At 48.6% G+C, this 27,825-nt stretch overlaps 1 protein-coding gene across 1 annotated transcript; it reads right to left on the reverse strand.

Annotated features, from left to right (window-relative positions):
- Positions 1 to 632: 632 nt before the first annotated feature.
- On the reverse strand, positions 633 to 27,386 carry vps11 (VPS11 core subunit of CORVET and HOPS complexes). The gene is made up of 16 exons (XM_085967679.1): positions 27,202 to 27,386; positions 26,248 to 26,396; positions 25,128 to 25,266; positions 24,520 to 24,683; positions 22,632 to 22,876; positions 20,852 to 21,053; positions 19,785 to 19,936; positions 15,451 to 15,637; positions 12,252 to 12,395; positions 10,275 to 10,472; positions 9,450 to 9,611; positions 7,708 to 7,847; positions 6,079 to 6,281; positions 4,527 to 4,698; positions 3,787 to 4,009; positions 633 to 3,436 (listed from the first exon to the last, which is right to left on the reverse strand). Exons 1-16 carry the CDS (start codon positions 27,347 to 27,349, stop codon positions 3,269 to 3,271), a joined length of 2,796 nt encoding a protein of 931 aa, XP_085823805.1. The 5' UTR covers positions 27,350 to 27,386; the 3' UTR covers positions 633 to 3,268.
- Positions 27,387 to 27,825: the final 439 nt, after the last annotated feature.

Raw genomic sequence — 27,825 nt, forward strand, 5'->3', positions numbered from 1 at the left:
TACCCCAACCAAGTGGCCATTTTTTATGTGCACCTCTGCAATGTCAGCAGGCTATTTGACTGGAGGGTTTCACATCTGAGTCTACTCCTGCTCAAACCAGACATCCAAATGTACGCATTTCCAGAGTCAGGTCACTGTGAACATAAGGTTAAATCGAGCACTGCAGATATGATTAGCTAAATCAGAGCTTGGAGATCAAACAGTCCTGGGTCTTTGTAGTCCAGTGCTGCACATCTACCCATCACTCAAACTGGAATGGATTCTTCGATGGACCTCCCTATTTCTGTAACCTCCTCCAGTCCTACAAACCCCCTCAGAGATCTCTGCGCTCCTCCAATTCCGGCCTTATGCACATCCCCGATTTTAATCGCTCCACCATTGGCGGCCGTGCCTTCAGCTGCCGATGCCCTAAGCTCTGGAATTCCCTCCCTAAACCTCTCTACCCTCCTTTAAGACGTTTCTTAAAACCTACCTCTGACCAAGATTTTGGTCACCTGTCCTAATATCTCGTGGCTTGGTGTCAAATTTTGTTTGATAATTGCTGCTGTGAAGCAGCTTGGGACATTTTAATAAATGTAAGTTGTTTTGTTGGATTTATCTAAGCAGACAATAACTTTATCCATGAATAGCAATCCGATTACTGCAATAGACTTTATTTACATTTTCAAATCTTAAAGGTATGTTTTTCAGCTATGCACAGATACAATCTATTAATCATTGGGACATGCAAAAACTAGGCAGAATAGCAGAAAATTCGAGAATGGGAAGTCGACACATAACAAAGAACCAGGGGAGGGGTCATGGCAGGGTGGGCTGGGCAGGTCAAGGTGTGAAGCTAGCCTCCAAAACAAAGAGACACGCGAAGCAGAATCACAAAAGCAATAAACTCCCGATACAGCACCTGCAAAGCCGCACAGGGCACAGTCATTGGGGCTGCACTCTCCTGTCTTCCGACAAGATACAAGACAGCTGTAAACAGGCAGCAGATGGACCGAGGTGGAGAAAAACAATTCTCGGCCCCCCCTTGCACTGCCTAGTGCAGATATGATTAGCTAACTCAGAGCTTGGAGATCAAACAGTCCTGGGTCTTTGTAGTCCAGTGCTGCACATCTACCCATCACTCAAACTGGAGTGGATTCTTCGATGGACCTCCCTATAATCAGGGGAAATCGGACGGGATCTTATCTTGAAGTAAGTGCTGTGGCTCAATTTCAGCTGGTGAAACCAGTGGAGGGAGGGAGGGGATTCAACACCGAGGTGCTGCTGTGAGAATTCAGTCATAATTTGTAGGATTTTCTCAGGTCAACTGCCAGGGAGATGCAAGAGGCAACTCACACCACCAACCAGCAAGGAGCATTTAAGTGGTGACCCTACAGGCATAACCCAACCCAAACTTCAAACTCAGATAATCCAACATCACACAGGATTACAAAAGCAAAATACTGAGGATGCTGGAAATCTGAAATTAACACAGAAAATGCTGGAAAGACTCAGCAGGTCAGGCAGCATCTGTGGCGAGAGAAACAGAGTTAACGTTATAGTTCTGACGAAGGGTCATCGACCTGAACCGTTAACTCTGTTTCTCTCCACAGATGCTGCCCAACCTGCTGAGTGTCTCCAGCATTTTCTGTTTTTAATCGCACATGAATAGATGGTGCAGCTGGGATCTGCCAGGCTTCACCCTGCGTCACATGCACTAGGTTGGGTGGGAGACCCACTGCCTGTTTCAGGGGCGATGTGCCCCTGCGTGCTCTCTGTACGGGGTGCCGCGTACTCTCAAGTGTTTTCAGACAGTGTGGCTGCTGGTCTCAACATTCCCAGTTTGTCCTGGGTGAGGAGGAGGCGGGTTAGCCTCAGAAACCCAACACCTGGCTGCAGGTGGACGGCGGCTTTTAGCCAGTAACACGGCGAGGATTTCGGCACCTGGTTAAACCGCCATTAACTTTACAGCCCACGGCCCTTTGATGCTCAGAACGTCAGCTCACAAAGATCAACAGACATCTTCCGTCTCCCTGCTAGAGGCAAGCATACAAGGTGGTCGTGGCTTGTGAGAGGAGGGAGAGAAAAGGACAGAGGATCTTCCTCCCCATGAGGCCAAACCCAGGACAAATGAAGGAAAGAATATAAAATCCTTTTAACATTACAAAAAAAGCACAACTGGACATCCTTAAACTTTTAGAAAACACAAGCTATTCTTCTTATCTTTTAAACCTTTTATGATTTATTTACTGAGAGCCTTATCCCAACATACAGAACTGGAGGGAGCTCCGTCTCCAGCCAACAGTAACAAGGTACTTGGGGCCTCAGAGAAGTTAAATCCAGCCTCGGTTATAATGCTTATTGACAGCCACGCTCAGTTAGATGTGGCTCTGCTGCACACGGAACCAACACTGGGTGCTCTTGGCCATTTGTACCTGGATTACACTAGAACACAGCTGTGCAGGAGAGCGATGTACATCCTCCACTGTGTAAACCACATAACTGACGTCACTGGACTGCTGACTCAACACTGGTACCGAGGCTGCACACATCCTGAAACTAGAGTCTACATTTAGAAAAAAATCCAGGCTCTGTGACTAGTTCCAATGCGGGACAGTCACAGTCAGGATGAGCAAGGTGTAACTGTACTTTACCTGGCTCAGAAACAGAGTGCAACTACACCAGGTGCAAGCAAACACTCAACACAAGGAGTTCAAAAAGGAAATTGTGAGGGTGTAGGAGAGAGTAGCGCCCAAGAGGGAGAATGGAATCACTTTTCTCCCAGGTCAAATATGGGGCATTTCCCCTTGTTCCATGCTTACTGACCACTGAGCGATGAATTCTACAGGTCTGTGGATTCATGTCCCTCAGAACCCAAGTTAATGACCCCCTGTTGATATCAGGACCGTTCAAGGCCTGTGAAGAGGAGGCGTGAAGTCCCTCCGCCCCACTGTATGGTTAGAAGAGTAAAGCAGTGACACCACAGGCAATTTCACTGCATTCTCCAGCAAGTTTACAGGTCGACCCGCTAGGATTCCCGTGATAGCCACGAGGCCGGACCTCAGGATGTTGCCATGGTGATCGCAGCAAACCAATCAACTCTCACGCAATGTGCACGAGTGCTCGGCGGGGTTACTGATTCGCATCGTGTACACACGCTCCTCGTCACTGCAGCAGTCTCGGTCACCGAGCCAGTCAACTTACTGCAACCTTTATATTACAGCAGGAGTTATACATGAAGAGTTGCTAAAAGAAAGTTTGCTGAAGGTGGAGGCGTTGGGTTCCATCCCTAGGCTGTTCTCTTGGTGTGTATCAACAGGTCCCTCTGAAGTCCAGCGTCAATGCTCGCCCCGGCTGCACGCCCCGGGAGGGGATCCGTGATTAGCGTCAGCTTGTTGAAGACCCCACGGCCAAAGTAATCCGCGATGACCGAGAATCCGTCCTTCGAACACTTCAACTGGGAAGCAAACGTCAGAGTGTTATAGGAGACAGACGCAAAGCATGGGATCAGTAACGCAATAGGATCAGTAAACCCACGAGTGAGGGGACCAGGCTTCGGGTAAAGGCTCCATTCAGTGTACGGTACAGGCCGCAAGGTGCCAGGGTCAATCCCCGGTCCCAGTCGGGCGCTGTATCGAACGCAACAACCCTGGGCCGAGTGAGGGAGGCAGCCAGAGTTCCCACTCCTGATCACTAACCAGTGATTCCTGCACAACTGGATATCGGGCGAGACCAGGATCGGGATCAACTGCAATGGCTCCCATGGTAAAATAGTCTGTTAGCCCTCGCGCGATACATTCCCGTTACCTGGTGCTGGAACTTCTCGTGAAGATCCTGTTTCTGTTCCTGGGCTCGGATCATGTCCATGACTTTCCGGTTTTCAGGCATGCAGGTCGGGCACTCGGAGTCGTGCTCTGCGTAACTCTCGAAGCAGTGCTGGTGGAAGGAGTGGCCACACAGGAAGTGGACAGAGGGCAGCTCCAGGGGACTGTTACACATGCTGCACTTGGGTTTCTGGAAGATCTTAGCACTGTCAACAGATAAACATCAACCTGGTAACTCCCTGCGTTACAAGCAGAGCCCAGCGTACTGCTGATTTCAAGGTATACAGGCAGAAGCTTATATATGCCCTTACATTTAATAGTCTAACATGCGGAGGGAGGGTGAGGGCGAGAGCGAGCAAGAGCGTTCACAGCTGAGGGATGAAACTCCTGTCTCCGCACACAGGCGGTGCTGAGCCAAGGCCAAGCCTCTGCTTCCAGAAGCTGGTCACGGCGAACACCAAGGAACACCACCGCAGCCCTGAGACAGAGTTACACGGCCCCAAAGCATTTGGAATTTTAATGCCCTGAATTTGTGCAAAACACCAACACGATCGAGTTGTCCCAACAGTGTCGGACATTAGTCACGGGCAGACCGTGTCGGAGCCCCTCGACTCCGTTTTTGGCTTGGTTACATGCACCTGTATATCCGACTTAATGAGGCAAAGCAGCAGCTCTGGGCCCTGAGACAGGATCTGATGGTTCGCCCACTTTATGCTCATTTACCTGCTCTTCAATTCCTCAATCTCCTCTCGGATTTTCTTGGTTTCCTCCCGGTACTGTTTGATCCTTCGCTCGTCCTCTGCAATGTGGTCACTCTCCTGCTGCAGCTTGTTAATGAGGTAATCCTTAATGACCGAGAGCGTGGCCGTGGAGTTATGAGCAAGCGTCTGCACAACTGGCGGAAAGAGAGAGGGGTAAGAGGGGTTAGGAAAGTTTCCAATTCATGAACACTTACAACAGAACCTCCACTCATCGGGGAAGCAGAATCTAACAGCTTTTAAAAGGGTAGTGGATAACTATTTGGATTTTTTTTAATTTTTTTTTAAAAGAAGGTATGGGGAAAGGGCAGGGGAATCGGATGAAGTGGAGCCCTCTTTCAGAGAGTCAGCAAAGGTGCAATGGGCCGAGTGGCCTCCTTCAGTGTTGTAAAATTGTACGATTCTGTGAAGATGATTTTCTAACAAGTGATTAACTGTAAACAGGTTCAAGCAGCAATGTGCAGCACCCGGGAACGACGGGCCATGGACTGGACACTCTCCCCCCCTCCCCCCCCCCCCCCGCCCTGGTGGAATTTCATCCTTCATCCTCCCCCACCGTACAATTGCATTCCCCCATTTATTGTCTTGCGATTGTAAAGCACGGAAGACAGTTGCTCTGTCGACACGGTTTTAAAGGAGACTTTACATCGACAGTAAATCTACAGGGCACTGTGAACTAGTGAAGTGAATGGGTATCTGTGTCTGACACTGGCTAGCCCAGTCAGTGAGCAATGTCTGTAGAACGCGATTCAATATTTTTCTGCATTCACTGACTTGAGAGCTTGCTTTCTTTCTGTTGTTGTAACCCAGTGTTGTCCAATACATTAATACATTAACCACTGGCCACATGTGGTCAATTGGAAATCCAGATGTGGCTAATTACAGTTCTGGTTAGTAAATAAAAAGTGAGTAATAGGGACTGTCGTCGATCATGTGGTCTCGATGAGCATATTCACACCGTGCACGCATGTGAACTTTAACCTTTTTGTGCGTTTCTTGATAAAATTATAAGACGAAAAGCAGAGTGCGCGAGTGCTACACTTCCTTGGTTACTGAATGGTGGGAGATGCTTGTTAAGTAAATACACACGTGTGAAGTACATCGACCTGTATTGCAGTTTAGGCGTTTTTGACTAAACTCAGTGCAAACGGCTAAAACCATTTCACCCACAGCTACAGCTGTGGCTTGTCGCTGACTTCTATTGGCTTGTGCTGCTGTGGCCAATACAGGTTTCTGCAGTGACGACACAGTTTGCCTTCGGATAGCCGAGGCTGCCTTTCACTAGGCCGGATGGGGGGGGGAGGACCCTGGGAGTGCGTCAATATTTGTCGCGAGGTCCCCCTCACAGAAAAATATGGAAATGATCATTCAAAATGAATAATCTGACCTACGAAACATGCACAGTTTAATCGGGCCGCTGGGCGAGTCCAGGTTTGCCCATGGACTGCGGCACTGGGTGGGGCCGGCTAGCTAGTTCCTACCACAGGACACGATACGACTTGAGGGCCCCGACTTACCCAGCAAAGGGGGCATGAGGTTGTTCCTGTCGATGTGCCTCAGCACGCTGGTGATGTATTCCTTACAATCCTCCTCCTTCCGCGCAAAGTATCCGAGCGCTTGTTCCCATAGGCAGGCCTCCTGCTCACCGTACCGCTCGCAGGTCTCAATCACCCTGGCATACTCGTCGTGCTGCATGTGGTAGTGCATTATCTGCTGGTACCTGAGCCGGCCGGAGAAAGCACTTAAATGTGGAATAGAGCAGCAACAAACAAAGACAGGGGCACACACACACAGACAGGGACACACACACAGACAGAGACACACACAGAGACAGACAGAGACACAGACAGGGATATACACACACACTGTCCACCCTCACTCCCCTCTTCCAGTCAGCATTCTATTCACAGAAAGACCTATATTTCTACAGCGCCTTCCACGAAGTCAGGATGATCCAAATCGCTTTACAACCAATAAAGTACTTTTGAAGTGTGGTCACTGTTGTAATGTAGGAAATGCAGCAGCCAATTTGCGCACAGCAAGCTCCCACAAACAGCAATGTGACAATGACCAGATAATCTGTTTTACTGATGTCGGTCGAGGATAAATATTGGCCCCAGGACACCGGGGAGAACTCCCCTGCTCTTCTTCGAATAGTGGCCGTGGGATCTTTTACATCCACCTGTAGGGGGCAAACAGGGCCTCGGTTTAATGTCTCATCTGAAAGTCAGCACCTCCGACAGTGCAGCACTCCCTCAGCACTGCACTGGGAATGTCAGCCTAGATTTATGTGCTCAAACCTCTGAAGTGGGACTTGAACTCACCACCTTCTGACTCAGAGGCAAGCGTGCTACCCACTGAGCCACAGCTGACGCATTCTATCCACATCCCAAGACCGTCTGGTCAGCACCACACATGGAATTCCTCCGACCGTGGCCTTTCTCGTGTTCAAATACCTCCATGGTCTCGATCCTTTCCCATCTCTTAACCTCTTCCAGCCCTACAACCATCTGAGATCTTTGCGGTCCACCAAGTCTGACCTCTTGTGTACCCCTTCGCCCCATCACTGGCGGCCGTGCATTCAGCTGTCTAGGCCCTAAGCTCCCCCACTAAACCTCTCCTCCTTTAAGACGCTCCTTAAAACTTAACTCTTTGACCAATAAGTCACTCCTCCTAATATCTCCTTCCTCGGCTCGGTGTCAATTTCTATCTGATTACACTCCTGTGGGGCGTTTTGCGACGTTAAAGATGCTATATAAATGCAAGTAGTTGTTTTATAAACCTCGGTTACTCCACTGAGAATCTCACCAGTTAGGGAATATTTCCAATCTCTTTATCTTACTTTAGAAAGGGATTTTTTTCTCAACAGTGACTGGTGACCCGCAGTCCCTTCCGTGTCCCTCTGTTGCTCGCTTTAAACTTCTGTTCCGAGGCTGCCTGGGTGCAGTGTCTTGCTCCAGTGGCCTCTCAATTTCTTCTTTCCTTATTTGCTATCTCTCTGCTAAAGAAATCTTCACAAATGTCTGCTCCCAGTCAGCCTTTGACCAGCAGTTGTAAAGTATAAAACACTGGAACAGTCAGTGCCTTTGTATCAGATAGGGAGTCAGAGCAATTCAGAAACACAAGTGATCTCATTCTGTACTCACAGTCGCCCCTGCTCGTAGAGGTACAGCACTCCATCTTTGAAATTGTGCATCTGACACAGCACCAAGGCCTTGTCAAAGACAGCCTTAAACAATCCGCTCTTCAACAGGCCCATTGCGTCTTCCTGCAGCTGTTTCTTTGCCTGATTGGGAAGTGTAATGAAATCAGCCATTTAATACGGAGCAGGAGACTGCGTCAAACAGAAGCTCAGGCATCACTACCGACTGTACGCTGACGTCAAGTAGACTAACCCTTCCTCTCCACCCACCATCCCCGGGGCAATCGTAATCATCCACAATCTTCAGTCAGCAAGATTAGAAGTGTTATTGATCAGGGACTGGGCTGGGGTTAGAATCCTGGCTCTCAAATTTCTAAATTTGTGGACGACCCCAAATTGGGGTGGGGCGGTGGGGGGGCGGGGGGAGATAGTCAATACTGAGGAGGACTGCAACAAATTACAAGATGACATTAATAAGCTTGCATATAATTGGCAAATGAATTTCAACATAGGTATTACATTTTGGTAAGAAAAATAAGGAGGTCACATATTACTTGGAAAATCAGAATCTAAATGGGGCAAAGGAGCAAAGGAATCTCGGAGTACAAATACACAAATCATTAAAAGTAGCGACACAGGTTAACAAGGCCATAAAAAAGTAAACAAAGCTGTAGGGAATTGAAAAGTAGAGAAGTTATGCTAAACTTGTATGGAACCTTGGTTAGATCACACTTGGAGTACTGTGAACAGTTCTAGTCGCCATATTACAAAAAGGATATAGAGGCACTGGAGAGGGTGCAGAGATTTACAAGGATGATAACAGAAATGCAAGGCTATACCTATCAAGAAAGCATAAACAGGCTGGGTCTCTTTTCTCTTGAAAAAAGGCTGGGGGGTGACCCAATAGAGGACTTTAAAATTATGAAAGGTTTTGATAGAGTGGATAGAGAGAGAATGTTTCCACTTGTGGGGAGGAGCATAACTAGAGGCCATCAATATAAGATAGTCACCCAGAAATCCAATAGGGAATTCAGGAGAAACTTCTTTACCCAGAGAGTGGTGAGAATGTGGAACTCGCTCCCACAGGGAGTGGTTGAAGCGAATAGTATCGATGTATTTAAGGGGAGGCTGGACAAACATATGAGGGAGAAGGAATAGAGGGTTACGCTGATAGAGTTAGATGATGGCAGTCAGGCAGCATCCGTGGAGAGAGAAAGTTCTGACGATGGGTCATCGACCTGAAACGTTAACTCTGTTTCTCTCTCCACGGATGCTGCCTGACCTGCTGAGTATTTCCAGCATTTTCTGTTGTTATTTCAGATTTCCAGCATCCGTAGTATTTTGCGATTGTGTTGCATGAGGCAGGATGGGAGGAGGCTCGAGTGGAGCATAAACGCCAGCACGGACTGGGTTGGGCCGAATGGCCTGTTTCTGTGCCGTGTATCCTATGTAATCTAGTCCAGAGTGATGGGACAAAAGCCGTCCGGAATCTGTCCCAATAATTTGGGAATCCTGCTCAGAGGCCTCAGGAGAGGTGGTGGGAGAAATGGAACTGCTACAGAGGGGCAGCAAGGGATGTATTGAGGCTGGGGTTAGGTATATTGTTGGAGCAAGAATTAGGAGCATTTTCGTCCCTCTACCCTCGCTGTACTGGGGAGACAAAAGTAGAAGAGTGTCCCATTGCCCAGCAGAAAACTAGGAGAAAACTCATCAGTGCACATCAGGGGAAAGGCAAACAGTTCCAACCTGCGTGTCCTCCTCGTGGGCCCAGTCCTGCAGCCGGAGTTCGAGCAGTGTATCGTACACACCCTGCGGGGAGTTGGCCTGCACCTGGATCATGTGCTCCAGGAACTCCTTCAGCTCCCGTGGGTTGTTGGCAAAGATCGAAATAAACTCCTCAGAATTCGCCTACAACAAAACAGGAAAACACAAGGTGAAACTGTCAGTTATACTAAACCTTAATAAATCACTGGTTAGGAGTATTGTGTCCAATTCTGGGCATCAACTTTAGGGAGGATGTCAAGGCCTTGGAGAGGGTGCAGGGGAGATTGACTAGAATGGTATCAGGGATGAGGGACTTCAGTGATGTGGGGAGACTGGAGAAGCTGGAGTTGTTCTCCTTGGAGCAGAGAAGGTTAAGGGGAGATTTGATAGAGGTTTTCAAAATAATGAGGGGTTTTGATAGAGAGAAACTGTTTCCAGTGGCAGGAGGGTCAGTAACCAGAGGACACGGATTTATGGTAACTGGCAGAAGAACCAGAAGGGACGTGAGGAGAATTTTTTTATTTTTTTATTTTTTTTTAAACGCAGCGAGTTATGACTGGATTGCGCTGCCTGAAAGGGCGGTGGAATCAGATTCAATAGTAACTTTCAAAAGGTAATTAGATAAATACTTGAAAAGGAAACATTTGCAGGGCTGTGGGGAAAGAGCAGGGGGACTGGGACTAATTGGAGAGCTCTTTCAAAGAACCGGCACAGGCACGATGGGCTGAATGGCCTCCTTCTGTGCTGTGTGATTCTATGATAGCGAGAGAGGGTGGGAGGGGACTGTGCCCAGTGCCAGTGCCGTACCTTGTCCTCGTATCTGCTGACAGGCTCTCTCTCTGCCAGGGTCTCTCCGCAGGGTCGGTAGTCCGTGCAGAGGATCTTCAGCAGCTTGGTAGTCTCATCTTTAGCGTGATGCATCAGCGTTTTCCCGTATTTCTTCATGTTCCTCTCTGCCTGGTCGAAGGGCAGCTTCCCGATGTAGTGCAGGGCTTCCTGGTAGTTCTGTGAAGAGAGGAAACAATTCCAACTAGGAGCCAAATCCCCGGCACACAAGCTCAGAGGGGAAAAAAATAAATCAGGATTTTAGAAGAGGAGAACTTTTTATTCCATAGATTGCAGACTTAGATCCAATGAAAGATGGTGAATCAGACGGTATAAATGGGGATGGGAGAATTAGATGTGTTTCTGGAGAGAAGACGAATTGAAGGATAATGTAGGGCGGGTGCATGAAAAGGGACAGACCTTTCACCCTTTCCCTCGTGTGCAATTACAAAGCTTGGTGCTTTTTTTGGGTTCAGTGTGGGAGAGGGGTGATGGAGTGGAGTGCATTACACCTTCAGACACAGTCTAATCTGGAATAAGTCAGGGCCACATTCACTAGCTATTAATTACACACACCGACTCCCGCCAGTTAATCTCCCAGGGGCAGGGACAGTGTTACTGAACCATCCGTCATCAGATCTAACACAGGAAAGCAGGCAAGGCTGGGAATGGAGGGAAACTGCAAGGTAACAGGGTGCACAGCACAGGAGCTGGCACTAAAGGCAGGTCCCAATGGTCTGCGGAAGCTCTGCGGACTGAGTGCCGTTTCCTTCAATGCGTTCCTTTCAGAACTGCAGGGCTGTCACATTTTGAACAGAGGGACAATGACCTGGAAGATCGGAAACTCACAATTGCAATGGAGAAAGGTACACAGAAACAGCCTTAGTTTTGGCATCACAAGTAATACGGAGACACGCAGGACAGAAAGGGCAGCAATTCGGTCTCGGCCAGCACAGAACTCACCAATTTCAGCAGGGACAGTGGTTGGGGGGGGGGGGGGGGGGGGGTAGAAACTAAACCGCCAACCAAGGTTCTGCTCCTGATTGCAGCCTAGTGACCCCTGCTGGAAAATGTGTCGCAAATGTGATGCCCTCCACTGTCAAATAGCCTGTCAACACTCAATGTCCAGCCTCTCTCGGAGGAATAGACACAAGTGAGGCAAGGGAGGGCACCCAGCACCTCTAAAACTCCACCCCAGCCAAACTCAGCACCTTCAGAAGAGGGGAGAAAATTTTAAGCCTCATTACCGGGACAGGGGGCTCTCGTATCAAGCACACGGATTCTGGAGCATGACAGAGAAAGAGTTAACACACCTGGCAGGAACATAGAAACATGGGGAGGCTATTCAGCCCCTCGAGTCTGTTCCGCCATTCAACTGCATCAGGGCTGATTTGTACCTCATCTCCATTTTCCTGCCTTTGCACCATATCCCTTGATGCCCTTACCAACAAAAATCTGTCGATCCCAGTCTCGAAAGCTACAATTAACCCCCAGCATCCACAGCCTTTAGGGGTGGGGGAGAGAGTTGCAGATTTCCACTACCCTTTGTGTGAAGAAGTGCTTCATGATGTTGCTCCTGAACAGCCTGGCTCTAATTTTAAGATTATGCCCCCTTGTTCTGTACTACCACCAGCAACCACCCCCCCCCCCACCACCAGAGAAATAGTTTCTCTCCCTATCAAATCATTTAATCATCTTAAACACCTCAATTAGATCACCCCTTAATCTTCTATACTCAAGGCAATACAAGCCTAGTCTATGCTCCCCCTCCAAGGCCAGTATATCCTTCCTGAGGTGCGGGGCCAGAACTGAATGCAGTGTCCAGATGGGGCCTGACCGAGGCTCTGTACAACTGAAGCATCACTTCCTCCGCTTTGTATTTCAGCCCCTTTGAGATAAGCACACAGTGGTGCGCAGTCACTCTGAGGAAAGAGCAGCTGAACGTTTGGAAAGGTCTACCTTGATATCCTCGAGCTGGATCTTGAGGTACCACTCATGGTGGAAGTGTTTATCGGCCAGGTAGACAGCATGTTTGTAGTAACCCGCCTGGCGCAGGACCTTGATGGCAGTTTCAACGTCAAAATGGACCTCGCTCTCACTGGTCTGGGATGAAAGGGGATAAAGAACAGGTCAACAGGCAAAGGTCAAACCCGATACTGAACTGCTTTCTAATGCCATTTATAGTTTTTAAAAAGACTTGCATTTCTATAGCGCCTTTCACGACCTCGCGATGTCCCAAAGCGCTTTACAGCCAATGAAGTACTTTTTGAAGTGTAGTCACTGTTGTAATGTAGGAAACACGGCAGCCAATTTGCGCACAGCAAGATTCCACAATTAGCAATGAGGTAATGACCAGATAAAACATTTTTTTTAAAGTGGTGTTGGTTGAGAGATAATATTGGCCAGGACACTAGGGAGAACTCCCCTGCTGAAGGAATAACCAATTAGGACCATAAGGGAATCTCTCTGCTCCACGCTCCTGTACCTGGCCTCTAACACCTCTCCAACTGACCCAGGAACCACAGCCACCCTCGCTCAGCACTGAACTTTAAACCACCGACAGCTTTGGGATCTTAAAGCAGCTCGGCTCAAGTTGTCTGTCAGGAGACACGCGTTAGAATCAGTCATGTGACTCCCCAGCTGCCCCGTGCACAATCGATCCGAGCGCGGCCATTTAATGTGATTTAAAAGAATCGTATTTTCCTCACCAGGTGGGAAATCTCTTCTAACAAAATGCTTACTTTTGACAACTCGAATAATCCCAATTCCCATTTATTGGCAAGAACCTGTCGAATTCCTTCTTGAAACCATTAATGTTTCTTCTTCCACCTCCGGTGCCAGTAATCTGTTCCGCAAACATCCCACCCTCTGGGCCCTCGGTACTTCAATTCTGCACATTGGATCCGATCTGTCCCAACCCTTAATAATTCAAACACAATCATCTCCCCTCAGCCTTCTCTTTTCAAGAGAGAAAATACCCACCTTTCCTCAAACGTCATTCCCTTCAATTCTGGGATCAGCTGTGTCGCCCTTCTCTGTACCCCAATAACGGAATATCCTTCCCTGTACCCCAATAACGGAATATCCTTCCCTGTACCCCAATAACGGAATATCCTTCCCTGTACCCCAATAACGGAATATCCTTCCCTGTACCCCAATAACGGAATATCCTTCCCTGTACCCCAATAACGGAATATCCTTCCCTGTACCCCAATAACGGAATATCCTTCCCTGCACCCCAATAACGGAATATCCTTCCCTGCACCCCAATAACGGAATATCCTTCCCTGCACCCCAATAACTGAATATCCTTCCCTGTACCCCAATAACGGAATATCCTTCCCTGCACCCCAATAACTGAATATCCTTCCCTGTACCCCAATAACGGAATATCCTTCCCTGGACCCCAATAACGGAATATCCTTCCCTGTACCCCAATAACGGAATAGCCTTCCCTGTACCCCAATAACTGAATATCCTTCCCTGTACCCCAATAACGGAATATCCTTCCCTGGACCCCAATAACGGAATATCCTTCCCTGTACCCCAATAACGGAATAGCCTTCCCTGTACCCCAATAACGGAATATCCTTCCCTGGACCCCAATAACGGAATATCCTTCCCTGCACCCCAATAACGGAATATCCTTCCCTGCACCCCAATAACGGAATATCCTTCCCTGGACCCCAATAACGGAATATCCTTCCCTGTACCCCAATAACGGAATATTCTTCCCTGTACCCCAATAACAGAATATCCTTCCCTGTACCCCAATAACGGAATATCCTTCCCTGCACCCCAATAACGGAATATCCTTCCCTGCACCCCAATAACGGAATATCCTTCCCTGTACCCCAATAACGGAATATCCTTCCCTGAACCCCAATAACGGAATATCCTTCCCTGCACCCCAATAACGGAATATTCTTCCCTGTACCCCAATAACAGAATATCCTTCCCTGTACCCCAATAACAGAATATCCTTCCCTGTACCCCAATAACGGAATATCCTTCCCTGTACCCCAATAACGGAATATCCTTCCCTGTACCCCAATAACTGAATATCCTTCCCTGAACCCCAATAACTGAATATTCTTCCCTGAACCCCAATAACTGAATATCCTTCCCTGTACCCCAATAACTGAATATCCTTCCCTGTACCCCAATAACTGAATGTCATTCCTTGTACCCCAATAACTGAATATCCTTCCCTGCACCCCAATAACTGAATATCCTTCCCTGCACCCCAATAACTGAATATCCTTCCCTGTACCCCAATAACTGAATATCCTTCCCTGTACCCCAATAACTGAATATCCTTCTCTGTACTCCAATAACTGAATATCCTTTTTAAAACAGGGAGACTAAGACTACACGCAGTGCTCCAGATGTGGTCTCACCATGGCCAAACACTATTTTAAAATGACCTCTCTGGATTTGTATGTTATACCCAACATTCTGTTTGCTTTTTTATCAGCCTGGGAACATTGTGCTGATGGTTTTACTGAATGTCCAACTAAAACCCCAAGCTCTCCCTCCTGCCCTGATATCTCAAGTACTTTCCCATTTAGCACATAATCCACATCAACCTTCCCACTGCCAAATCTCATGCCCTCGTGTTTCCCTGTATTAAACTGTGTTGGCCATTGCTCTGCCCACCGATCGAACTTGTCAATACACGCCTGGTCTTTTAATACTTTCTACTTCCTCCAAGTGGTTTGATTTTAAAGAGTGGCCTCGTCTTGTCCCATCTGCATGTCAGTAAATCCACATTCCGTCCCTGGGAGCTGGCTCCAGTCCAGAGATGATGGTGGGTCTGGCTGCATCTATTGTTGACATTGTAAACACTTGCTCCACGATTAGTGTCCACGGGTCAGAATTGAAGGGTTGGGGGGGGGGGGGGAAACTAGAGATAGACACTATACTGTGACTGAGATAGAGCACATTCCTGGCACTATTCCCTCGCTACCACTGCTCAAACCTTCCCAAACCAAACAAACAAGCACGTTTGCCTCAAGACTCCAGCTCCTCAAATTCTGAGTAAAGTCTCAAGAAGTAAAGGATGGAGGAGTATGTTTCCCCATTGTCACTCAGCCGGCCAGTTCTGGGCTGGAGACAGTCGGTCGGTGCGGAGCAGAGAGAACGAGGTGACGTTTACCTTGATGAACTCCTCGAGTTTGGAGCTGTCCTTCAGTTTGGTGTAACAGTTGAGGAGAAGTGTGGTGTGGTCCTCGTTGGCCAGTGACTGGCGGTGCAAGGCCTGCAGGTACGCCGTTAGATTGTGGATCCGCTGTGCATCCAGAAACTTCCGTATCACATAGGACGGCTCCAGCTTCCCAATAGTGCTGTGGACAGCAGTGAGGAAGAGATTTACTGCAGTGAAGAAAACGCTTACCCACAAACCCAACGGGTTCAGCTCGCACCCTGTGACTGTGTGACATGTTCTCCCCCTGGAGGAGAGAGGCAGAGCTGGGATTGGCCGAGTCTGGGGTCAGGGGGTCAAACTCGAGATTTGGCCGACTTGGCAGTAAGGGGACCGAGCTGGGCACTAAGGAATGCCAACTCACCCAGTCCGAAGGCCAAGCCGGGAACAGCACAAACCGGGAGGCCGAAGACCGGTGACAGAGGTTCCTGGCAGGGAATTGGAGGCAGCCCTCCATTTGGCTGACCACAATGATTGGCAGGACATAAGAACATATGAAATAGGAGCAGGAGGAGGCCATTCAGCCCCTCAAGCCTGCTCCACCATTCAATAAGATCATGGCTGATCTACTACATCATCTCCACTTTCCTGCACTATCCCCATATACCTTAATATTCAAAAATCTATCGATCTATGTCTTGAATATACTCAATGACTGAGCTTCCACAGCCCTCTGAGGTGGAGAATTCCAAAGATTCACCACCCACTGAATGAAGAAATTTCTCCTCATCTCAGTCCTAAATGGCCGACCCCTTATTCTGAGACTGTGACCCCTGGTTCTAGACTCCCCAGCCAAGGGAAACATCCTCCCTGCATCTACCCTTGTCAAGCCCTGTAAGAATTTTGTATGTTTCAATGAGATCACCTTTCATTCTTCCAAACTCTAGAGAATATAGGCCGAGTCTACTCAATCTCTCCTCAAAAGGACAATCCCCCCAGCCCAGGAACCAGTCTGGTGAACCTTCGTTGTACTCCCTCTATGGCGAGTATATCCTTCCTTAGATAAGGAGACCAAAACTGTACACAATACTCCAGGTGTGGTCTCACCAGGGCCCTATATAATTGCAGTAAGACGTCTTTGCTCTTATACTCAAATCCTCTTGTAATAAAGGCCAACATACCATTTTCTTTCCTAATTGATTGCTGTACCTGCATGTTAACTTTCAGTGATTCGTGTACAAGGACATCCAGGTCCCTCTGAACACCAACATTTCCCAATCTCTCACCATTTAAAAAATACTCTGCTTTTCTATTTTTCCTACCAAAGTGGATAACTTCACATTTCTCCACATTATATTCCATTTGCCATGTTCTTGCCCACTCACTTAGCCTGTCTATATCCCCTTGAAGCCTCCTTGCATCCTCCTCACAACTTACATTCCCACCCAGCTTTGTATCATCAGCAAACTTGAATATTACATTTGGTCCCCTCATCCAAATCATTGATGTAGATTGTGAATAGCTGAGGCCCAAGCACTGATCCTTGCGGTACCCCACTAGTTACAGCCTGCCAACCCGAAAGTGACCCGTTTATTCCTACTCTCTGTTTTCTGTCCGTTAACCAATCCTCAATCCATGCTAGTATATTACCCCCAATCCCATGAGCCCTAATTTTGTTTAATAACCTCTTGTGCGGCACCTTATCGAATTACTTCTGAAAATCCAAATACACCACATCCACTGGTTCCCCCTTATCTATTCTGCTAGTTACAACCTCAAAAAACTAAAAGATTTGTCAAACATGATTTCCCTTTCATTAATCCGTGTTGACTCTGCCCAATTCTATTATTATTTTCTAAATGCCCTGTTACCATGTCCTTAATAATAGATTCTAGCATGTTCCCTACTACTGATGTCAGGCTAACTAGTCTGTAGTTCCCCGTTTTCTCTCTCCTCCTTTCTTAAATAGTGGGGTTACATTTGCTACCTTCCAATCTGCGGGAACCGTTCTAGAATCAATGGAATTTTGGAAAATGACAACCAATCTCTATAGCTAACCTCTTTCAAAATCCTAGGATGTAGGCCATCAGGTCCAGGGGATTTATCGACTTTCAGTCCCATTAATTTCACCATAACTTTTTTTGCTAATACTAATTTCTTTCAGTTCCTCATTCTCGCTAAACCCTTGGTTCTCCACTATTTCCGGGAAGTTTTTTGCGTCTTCTTCCGTGAAGACAGACACAAAGTATTTGTTTAAATTCTCTGCCATTTCCTTATTTCCCCATTATAATTTCTCCTGTCTCAGCCTGTAAGGGACCCACATTTACTTTCGCTAATCTTTTCATTTTTACATACCTATAGAAGCTTTTACAGTCTGTTTTTATGTCTCTCGCTAGTTTACTCTCATATTCTATTTTCCCTTTCTTAATCAATTTCTTGCTCCTCCTTTGCTGAATTCTAAAACCCTCCCAATCCTCAGGCTTACTACTCTTTTTGGCAATATTATAAGCCTCTTCCTTTGATCTAATATTATCTTTAACTTCTCTCCTTAGCCACGGTAGGACCACTTTTCCTGTGGGGTTTTTGTGCCTTAAAGGAATATATATTTTTTGTAAATTATGCATTAATTCTTTAAATGCTAGCCATTGCTTCTCTACTGTCATACCTTTTAATGTAGTTTCCCAATCTACCCTAGCCAACTCGCCCCTAATACCTATGTAATTTGCTTTGTTTAATTTTAAAACCCTAGTTTCGGATTTAACGAAATCACTTTCAAACTCAATATAAAATTCTATCATATTATGGTCACTCTTCCCTAAAGGCCCCTTAACTACAAGGTTATTAATTAACCCTTTCTCATTGCACAATACTAGATCTAAAATAGTCTGTTCCCTAGTTGGTTCCTCAACATACTGATCTAGAAAACTATCTTGTATACATTCCATGAATTTGTCCTCCACACTATAACTGCAAATTTGGTTTGCCCAGTCTCTATGTAGATTAAAGTCCCCCATGATTACTGTATTACCTTTGGTACATGCACCTCTAATTTCCTGATTTATACTTTGCCCTACATTACAACTACTGTTTGGGGCCTATAAACAACTCCCACCAATGTTTCCTTGCTCCACCCACCCAAACTGATTCTACTACTTGATTTTCGGAGCTAAGATCCTTTCTCTCTACTGTCTTTATCCCATCCTTTATTATCAGGGCTACCCCTCCTCCTTTTCCATTTTGCCTATCTCTTCTAAAAGTTAACTATCCTGGAATATTTAGTTCCCAACCTTGGCCACATTGCAACCACGTCTCCGCTATTAGATCAAAGCTATTAATTTCTATCTGCGCTATTAATTCATCTATTTTGTTGCGAATGCTTCGCACATTTAGATATAGTGCCTTTAGGTTTGACTTTTTTCTATTTTTCACTGATGCCTTATTACCTTTGTTACTCTCTCTGTCCCTGCCTGACCCACTCTGCTTATTTTAACCCAAAACTCTACTCTGCTCTAGAGGCTTGACATTTCTCTCGCTGCTTTTAAATTTACTCTTTCCGGAATTCTCCCGCCAGGCAGGTTGTGGGAAGGGTCATGACCCCTCACAGGCTCCGCCCCTGCTGTAAAAAAGACTTGCATTTCTATAGCGTCTTTCATGAGCACCAGATAATCTGTTTTAGTGATGTTGGCTGAGGGAGAAATATTGGCCAGGACACCAGGGATAACTCCCCTGCTCTTCTTCGAAAAAGTGCCATAGGATCTTTTACATCCACCCGAGAGCAGATGGGGCCTCGGTTTAACGTCTCATCCGAAAGATGGCACCTCCATCAGTACGGCGCTCCCTCAGTACTGCACTGGAGTGTCGGCCTAGATTTTTGTGCTCAAGTCTCTGGAGTGGGACTTGAACCTTCTGACTCAGAGGCGAGGGTGCTGCCCACTGAGCCACAGCTGACACGCAGCAATTCATGCTGGGGTGCTGTACCAACTGCCCTGCAGCACCTTGCCCAAGGGCTGATCTTCATCGGAGAGATAAGACAGCTCGTGTCAGGAGGCTATTCGCCTGTGGAAGGCAACAAAGCCACGGCCGATTGCGTTCACCAGACGCTCATGCACTTTCCAGCAGGAATCACGAGATAGTGATCCGGATTTCCCTCCGTCTAGCCCAGCGTCCACTTCCAGGAAGTGCTCCCTCATTGAGCCACCAGAAGTGGTGACTAAAGTGAGGACTGCAATTGTGTGTCACTTAAAGTATTTTTTAAGCCTGTTGGAAGCTGTTTTTCTACATCGCGCCCGTGGATCACGAGGCCCTCCGTTAGTGTGCCGGATGGTATCCACGGCAACCCACACACCTACCGGATGTACTGCTGAATGGCACCGTCGTGATCTCCCTTCACGTACAGGTGGTCACCGTACTGTCGGAAGATTTCCGCCAGCCCATCATTATCCAAATGCTGGCTCTTTGCCAGGTTGATCGCCATAACAAACAGGTTCTTCTTAAACAACATCTGTCGAACAGGAAAGATGTCTCATCAACAACTTGCATTTATTGCATGGACACTGGACAATATTTTATTTCAATGCAGCAGGGGGAATCTCTCCTGGTTAGTTACTAACTGTGCAAACTGTAACTGCATGTTTCAACTTCACACATGTTCAGGATCAGCTGAACACTAGAGAGAAACCGGAAGTCAATCTTCAGCAGTCAGAATGCTGCATCTAATACATAACCTCGCCATTATTCTCAATCATATTCAGAATCTACATTTCCATTATGGATTGCCCGAGAAGGCCTTTCTGCCTATTTGATCTGTCTTCTAGAATGCAAACTAACCTTCCCCGCATTAAAGCTTTAACAGGCAGACGGAGCCCCAGTTTAATGCCTCAATCGAAGAACGGCACCTCTGACAGTGCAGCACTCCCTCAGCACTGCATTGGCGTGTCAGCCTAGATTAGGAACACACGTTCTCTGAATTAATGGTCCAACAACAGCCACTACACCACCGCAGTCCTAAGTCAGATGGGATAGCGCTACCCTCGAGCCAAGTTGACATGACTCGTATTGAGCCTCTGTAAAAGATACACGATTAGCCAGCTGCTGCCTCAGGTCTCAGCCTTCCGCTGACCTCCCTTGCATCGCCCCGTCAGCCTTCCGCTGACCTCCCTTGCACCGCCCCGTCAGCCTTCCGCTGACCTCCCTTGCACCGCCCCGTCAGCCTTCCGCTGACCTCCCTTGCACCGCCCCATCAGCCTTCCGCTGACTTCCCTTGCACCGCCCCGTCAGCGTTCCGCTGACCTCCCTTGCACCGCCCCGTCAGCGTTCCGCTGACCTCCCTTGCACCGCCCCGTCAGCCTTCCGCTGACCTCCCTTGCACCGCCCCGTCAGCCTTCCGCTGACCTCCCTTGCACCGTCCAGTCAGTACCTCTAGTTTTGTCTGCGTATCTTTCTCCTGCAGGATGCTGATTTTCCGATTGCTGGTCAGCACATAGAGCGAGCCCCACTCTGCCAGCACATCAACGATGTCATCGAAGGCCGCCGTGTATGCAATGAACTTGTTGTCCAGGTCGTAGATGGTCAGTATCTGCTTCTCCGAGGACTGCCCATTACCGCCAACAAAATCGGTCCTGGGAAAGAAGCACCGAGCATTGAGACAGACAGCGGGGACCTCGCAGCTCAGACCCTCCGCCATCGAGTAAGCAAAACAATTCCACCCAGAAACCAAAACATTTGCAATTTATTTTCTCTGATTGGGGTCACACGCCCAGCACTTGTATAATGAGCTCGTGCCAGAGTGGGGCTTGAACCCACAGCCTCAGGATGTGGCTGTCGCTGGCAAGGCCGGCATTTATTGCCCATCCCTAGTTGCCGAGAAGTTGGTGCCGCACCTTCTTTGAACCGTTTTACATCAGATTGACCTATAACTTTAGAGCGCGGGATCTCCAGCCTAGAACTGGTAAAGGTCTCACCTTAATTTTGGATGTTCAGGGAATTTTTAAAAGCTGAGTCTAGTCAGTGAACAGAACCATAACTCAGCACCACTCAAGAGCGGCCACAAGCTCACTGGGGGGTCGGGGAACAGAAGTCCCTCAGCAACGCAGCAGGAGGGACTCTAATGAGTCGGGGTTTAGTCAGAGCTTTACTCTGTATCTAACACGTGCTGTACCTGCCCTGGGAGTGTTTGATGGGACAGTGTAGAGGGAGCTTTACTCTGTATCTAACCCGTGCTGTACCTGCCCTGGGAGTGTTTGATGGGACAGTGTAGAGGGAGCTTTACTCTGTATCTAACCCGTGCTGGACCTGCCCTGGGAGTGTTTGATGGGACAGTGTAGAGGGAGCTTTACTCTGTATCTAACCTGTGCTGTACCTGCCCTGGGAGTGTTTAATGGGACAGTGTCGAGGGAGCTTTACTCTGTATCTAAACCCGTGCTGTACCTGCCCTGGGAGTGTTTGATGGGACAGTGTAGAGGGAGCTTTACTCTGTATCTAACCCGTGCTGTACCTGCCCTGGGAGTGTTTGATGGGACAGTGTCGAGGGAGCTTTACTCTGTATCTAACCCGTGCTGTACCTGCCCTGGGAGTGTTTGATGGGACAGTGTCGAGGGAGCTTTACTCTGTATTTAACCCGTGCTGTACCTGCCCTGGGAGTGTTTGATGGGACAGTGTAGAGGGAGCTTTACTCTGTATTTAACCCGTGCTGTACCTGCCCTGGGAGTGTTTGATGGGACAGTGTAGAGGGAGCTTTACTCTGTATCTAACCCGTGCTGTACCTGCCCTGGGAGTCTTTGATGGGACAGTGTAGAGGGAGCTTTACTCTGTATCTAACCCGTGCTGTAGCTGCCCTGGGAGTGTTTGATGGGACAGTGTAGAGGGAGCTTTACTCTGTATCTAACCCGTGCTGTACCTGCCCTGGGAGTGTTTGATGGGACAGTGTAGAGGGAGCTTTACTCTGTATCTAACCCGGGCTGTACCTGCCCTGGGAGTGTTTGATGGGACAGTGTCGAGGGAGCTTTACTCCCACGTGAGGGAGATTAATCCTGGATCTGCTGCAATGATATTCCTCACTTGGCTAATCTGGTCACTGGATTACAAACTCTCTAGCAGTCATCCTTCATGAGCTGATTTTTAAAAAAAAATCAATCGGTGACTGACTAAAGCCCATTTATAACCACCCCCTCAGACAGGATACGAAACAACCCTCATACTTTGGGGTCTTCTTTTCCTTCGAGACGATGATCAGGTAGCCGCGGTACCAGTGAACCATCTGCTTCTGGCCATCGAAAGCAAAGCAGGGGCCGCGCTCATCGGGCTGGTACAGATACACGCAGTCATCCCCCGCAACAATCAGCTGGTTGTCTTGCGAGGGGTCGCAGAGGGCGGAACAGTGCAGGCTGCAGCCGTGGTTATCGAGCTCCACCACAGGGAAATCCTTCACTGAAACATTATACGACTGCAAGAGAGTGAACACAGTGAGACCAAGAAAGAACCTGCATTTCTACCGCGTCTTTCAGAACCTCAGTACTTTTGAAGTGTAGTCCCTGTTGTAATGTAGGAAACGTGGCGGCCAATTTGTGCACAGCAAGCTCCCACAAACAGCAATGAGATAATGACCAGATAATGTTTTAGTGATGTTGGTTGAGGGATAAATATTGGCCCCAGAACACCGGGGAGAACTCCCCTGCTCTTCTTCCAATAGTGTCATTGGATCTTTTACGTCCACCTGAGAGGGTAGGACATGACCTTGCTTTAACATCTTAGCCTACTTGACCTCGTCCTCACCAATCTACCTGTCGCAGATGCATCTGTCCATGACAATATTGGTAGCAGTGACCACCGCACAGTCATTGTGGAGACGAAGTCCCGTCTTCACACTGAGGACACCCTCCATTGTGTTGTGTGGCACTACCACCGTGCTAAATGGGATAGATTCAGAACAGATCTAGCAGCTCAAAACTGGGCATCCATGAGGCACTGCAGGCCATCAGCAGCAGCAGAATTGTATTCCACCGCAATCTGTAGTCTCATGACCCGGCATATCCCTCACTCTACCATTACCATCAAGCCAGGGGACCAACCCTGGTTCAATAAGTGTAGAAGAGCATGCCAGGAGCAGCACCAGGCGTACCTAAAAATGAGGTGCCAACCTGGGGAAGCTGCAACACAGGACTACATGCATGCTAAAAAGCGGAAGCAGCATGCTATAGACAGGGCTAAGCGATCCCACAATCAATGGATCAGATCAAAGCTCTGCAGTCCTGCCACATCCAGTCATGAAACAACTAACGGGAGGAGGAGGCTCCATGAATATCCCCATCCTCAATGATGGTGGAGCCCAGCACGTGAGTGCAAAAGACAAAGCTGAAGTGTTTGCAACCATCTTCAGCCACGAGTGTCGAATGGATGATCCATATCGGCCTCCTCCGGAGGTCCCCACCATCACAGAAGCCAATTCGATTCACTCCACGTGATATCAAGAAACGGCTCAGGATAGTCGCTCTCACTCAAGTGACTGGTCTTTGTGAGAGTGCCAGGACAGCGGGGGCTAGGAGGGCATTCGAGAATTTGAAGGCAGCACAGCTGACGCCTGACCCTGAGCCGGCGTGAGCCCGACAGCACCATATGGGCGACTTCCAGCGGGAGTCCCGGGGCAGGGATCAGGAGAAGGAACCCCGGAGGATTATTCGCTCTTTCCTAGTCCGGAGATGCCGAGGCCAGATTTTGCACACAGCTGCTGCCCTAGTTAACTCAGCACAGGACAAAGATCAAACCCGAGTTGGTGTGGCTCAGTTCCACACCAGGCGGTACGTTCATCAACTAATCCACCAGGCAAAGAACTACTTTTCTAGGTCAGTCTTTCTCAAGCCACATGGTTATTGTGACCGAGGGAGCACACAACCCACCGATCCTCAGTCCCGCTATCGGGATGTGATTGAAAATAGTTTCAGTGCAACTTGGCTGCTGAATCCCCCTCCTGTGGGTCGATGGGGAGGAAGAGAAGGCAATCACCAGGTTTGTTTGGCACTTATCGCAGTGCAAACGCATTCCTTTACACCACTCATTTTCACAATGTAAAAAAACACAAATCCCACCCACCTTGACATTCTCCGTAGTAACCACGAAGAGATGGGTCTGTTTCCCGGACTGTTGGAACCCAAGGCCAGTGATGGGGTAGGTCCCCTCTGGTATAACGTCGGTCTTGCTGTGTCTGTCGCGAGTGATGTCCCCCTTCTTCAGGACAATGCTTCCGTCCGTGAATCCTGCGGCGAACAGAGTGGTTGAGGCGAATAGCATAGATACATTTAAGGGGAAGCTAGATAAGTAAATGAGGGAGAAAGGAATAGAAGGATATGCTGATCGGGTGAGATGCAGTAGGATGGGAGGAGGCTCACGTGGAGCATAAACACCAGCACGGACCAGATGGGCCGAATGGCCTCTTTCTGTGTTGTACATTCTGTGTAATTCTATTTAATGGGAAGAAATCCTGACTTTAGAACAGGGAGAGCCACTGACAGATTGTAAACATTTTAAGAGACTGGTCAGGTTTTGCGGTGGGTGTAAATGATGTTTCTGTGAGCAGATGCACCGCCCCGTGAGGCACTGAGCCCCGCAGGACAGTGCGGCCCCAGGTCGTTCCCGGGCCTGTGCTGAGCGAGCTGGCCTCAGCTCAGTAAGCGAGCAGCGGTTCTGGGACTGGCGATTACCGATTGCCATGTAGTTGAGGTTTTCGTGGACGGTGAGGCAAGAGACTTCCGTGGGCTTGTTTCCTGGAATGGCGGAAAATATTCGGGTGCAGAGAGGATTCCCGCTGCCATCCCGCTTCTCCAGATTCCAGACCTTCACCTGGAACATAAAGAAAAAAAAATGCCAAGGATGAGATCTGGGAGCTCCGGGTTTACTGGGAATCCAGCTGTCGATCGACTCCCATCAGCTCAAAATCGGCAGAGCTGCAAAATTCCTGTACCAATCGGAATCGTTCTCAGCGCCAGAACTAAATGCACAAACACCGAGGACCCTCCTGGGGCAGGGCATATGCTCAATATCCGACTGCACCACCTCTGTACCAAGGCTTCCTCCAACTGGCTATTGCTCAGGCTGAGCCAGGCGGTTAACAACTGGCGTGTCCTATTCAACCCTGAGCTGATCCTGTGACTCCATTTCCTCCCCATCACTAAGACGGTCTATCTCCATAACATTAAATGTCTCGTCCCCTGCCTCAGCCCTGCTGCTGAAACCCTTGTCCATCCCGGTGTCATCTCCAGACTCCACTATTACAATGCTCTCGTGGTTGGACTCCCATCCTCCAAAAACTTCAGCTTATCCAGGACTCTGCTATCTCATCCCATCTGCTCACCCATCACCCCTCTCCTCGCTCACTGGTCACTCAACGTCTCCTATTTTAAATTCTCATCCTCGTGTTTAAACCATTAAAAGCCTCACCCCTACTGATCTCTAACCCCCTCCAGCCCTACACTCCTCCCGAACTCTCTCTTCCTCTGAATTCTTCTGCACCCCGCCCCCCACCCCTCTTCATCCCACCATTGGCCATTGTGCCTTCAGCCACCTGGGTCCCACACTTTAGTATTCCCTCCCTAAACCTCTTGACGTTTTAATAACCTCCTTAAAACACATCTCTTTGACCAAGTTTCTGATCACACCCAACATCTTCTTTGGCAGTGTCTATTTTTTCTGATTATGCCTCTGTGAAGCAGAGAGTTTTTCTATGTTAAAGGCATGTTGATCAGTCACTATTAGTCTCGCACAATGAACTGTGGCATTCAATCCCAGCCCTGCCGGCTAATTAACCAGGTTTATGTCACTCACCAGCGGGTTAATCCCCGGTTCATCCTCTCCCACAGAGACCAGGATACTGTGCTGTTTGAGTTGGTACAGGTGTGTAACTCGCAGCTTGTACGCCTGGAATGAGCTGAACTGCAAAGTCCGCGACAGGAACCAGATATTCCCCTCAATATGTGCTCTACCGTTAAGGAACTCAGTCATTATAATCTTAGCAAAACTATCAATTGGCGAGGGGAACAAGTGAGGAGACGAGCTTCACAAAACAGGTCACGTATAATCATCAAAACTAATCTGATCAGTCTGAAAATTAGTTAATCTTTCAAAAAAAATGTATTTGTCTCTGGGATGTGGGCATCACGGGCAGGGCCAGCATTTATTGCCCGTCTCAATTACCCCCGAGAAGGTGGTGGTGAGCCACTTGAACCACTGCAGTCTTTGTAGCAGTTTGGTACAACTGAGTGTCTCACTAGGCCGTTTCAGAGTTAAGAGTCAACCATATTACTGTGGAACTGGAGTCACATCGGCCAGACCGGGTAAGGACGGCAGATTTCCTTCTCTAAAGGAGTGAACCAGCTGGGATTTTAAACGACAATCTAGTAGTTTCACGGTCACAATTACTGATACTAGATTTTTATTCCCGATTTATTTAATTAAACTGAATTTAAATTCCCCAGTGGTGGGATTTGAACTGACATCGGCCGGATTTTTGGTCCAGGCCGCTCCCTCTTGACCAAAGACAGGGAAGCGGCCTTCAGATGTCAGCAGTGATGGAGATCCGGCGGCTTCTGCTCCAAACAAGCTGGAACGTCCAACCCGCCGGAACAAAGTGTGCGTGAGGGGCGGTGAAATTTAACCCCCGGCACATTCCCGGTGGTTGTCACCCGGCCCGGGGGCTGTCACCGAGGCCGAGGCCCGGCCCGGAGTCCGGGGAGCCGCCCTGACTGGGCCCCCAGGCCCCGGGCTCCGAGTGAAGGATATCCCCCAGCACCAGGCTGCCTCTGCCGCTGGTGCAGACGCTGAAGGCCGAATCCCCGGGGCAGCGGAAGACCTGGGCCGGCTCCCCGCGCTCCTTCAGCGGCTCCTTGTCGAAGAAAACGAAGCGGCGCCATTGCAGGAAGGCGGCCATCTTGCGCCGTCACATGACCAGCGCACGTGTCATGTGACTCCCCTTAAAGGGACCGCGCCCCCCGCCTGATTGGCCAAACCCTTCCTCCAAGGCAGCCCCAATGAGCTTGTCTAAGTGGCAGAGAGTGATTTTTTATCATTGATTCCCAGGATGTGGGCATCGCCGGCATTTATTTCCCGTCCTTCGGTGCCCCGCGGAGGTGGTATTGAGCCGCCTTCTGCAGCTGCTGCCGTCCCTGTTGTCGGGGTTTGGTACAACCGAGTGTCTCGCTCGGCCATTTCAGAGGGTAGTTGAGAGTCAACCACGTCTAGGGGAATCGAGGGATATGGAGATCGGACGGGAAAGTGGAGTTGAGGTCGATGATCAGCCATGATCTTATTGAATGGCGGAGCAGGCTCGAGAGGCCGTATGACCTGCTCCTAATTCTTATGTTCTAACCACATTCATGTGGGTCTGGAGTCACATATAGACCAGAC

Source organism: Somniosus microcephalus, chromosome 26, assembly GCF_052327205.1.
Source record: "Somniosus microcephalus isolate GS21.2 chromosome 26, FLI_Smic_1.0, whole genome shotgun sequence".
Classification (NCBI taxonomy): Eukaryota; Metazoa; Chordata; class Chondrichthyes; order Squaliformes; family Somniosidae; genus Somniosus; species Somniosus microcephalus.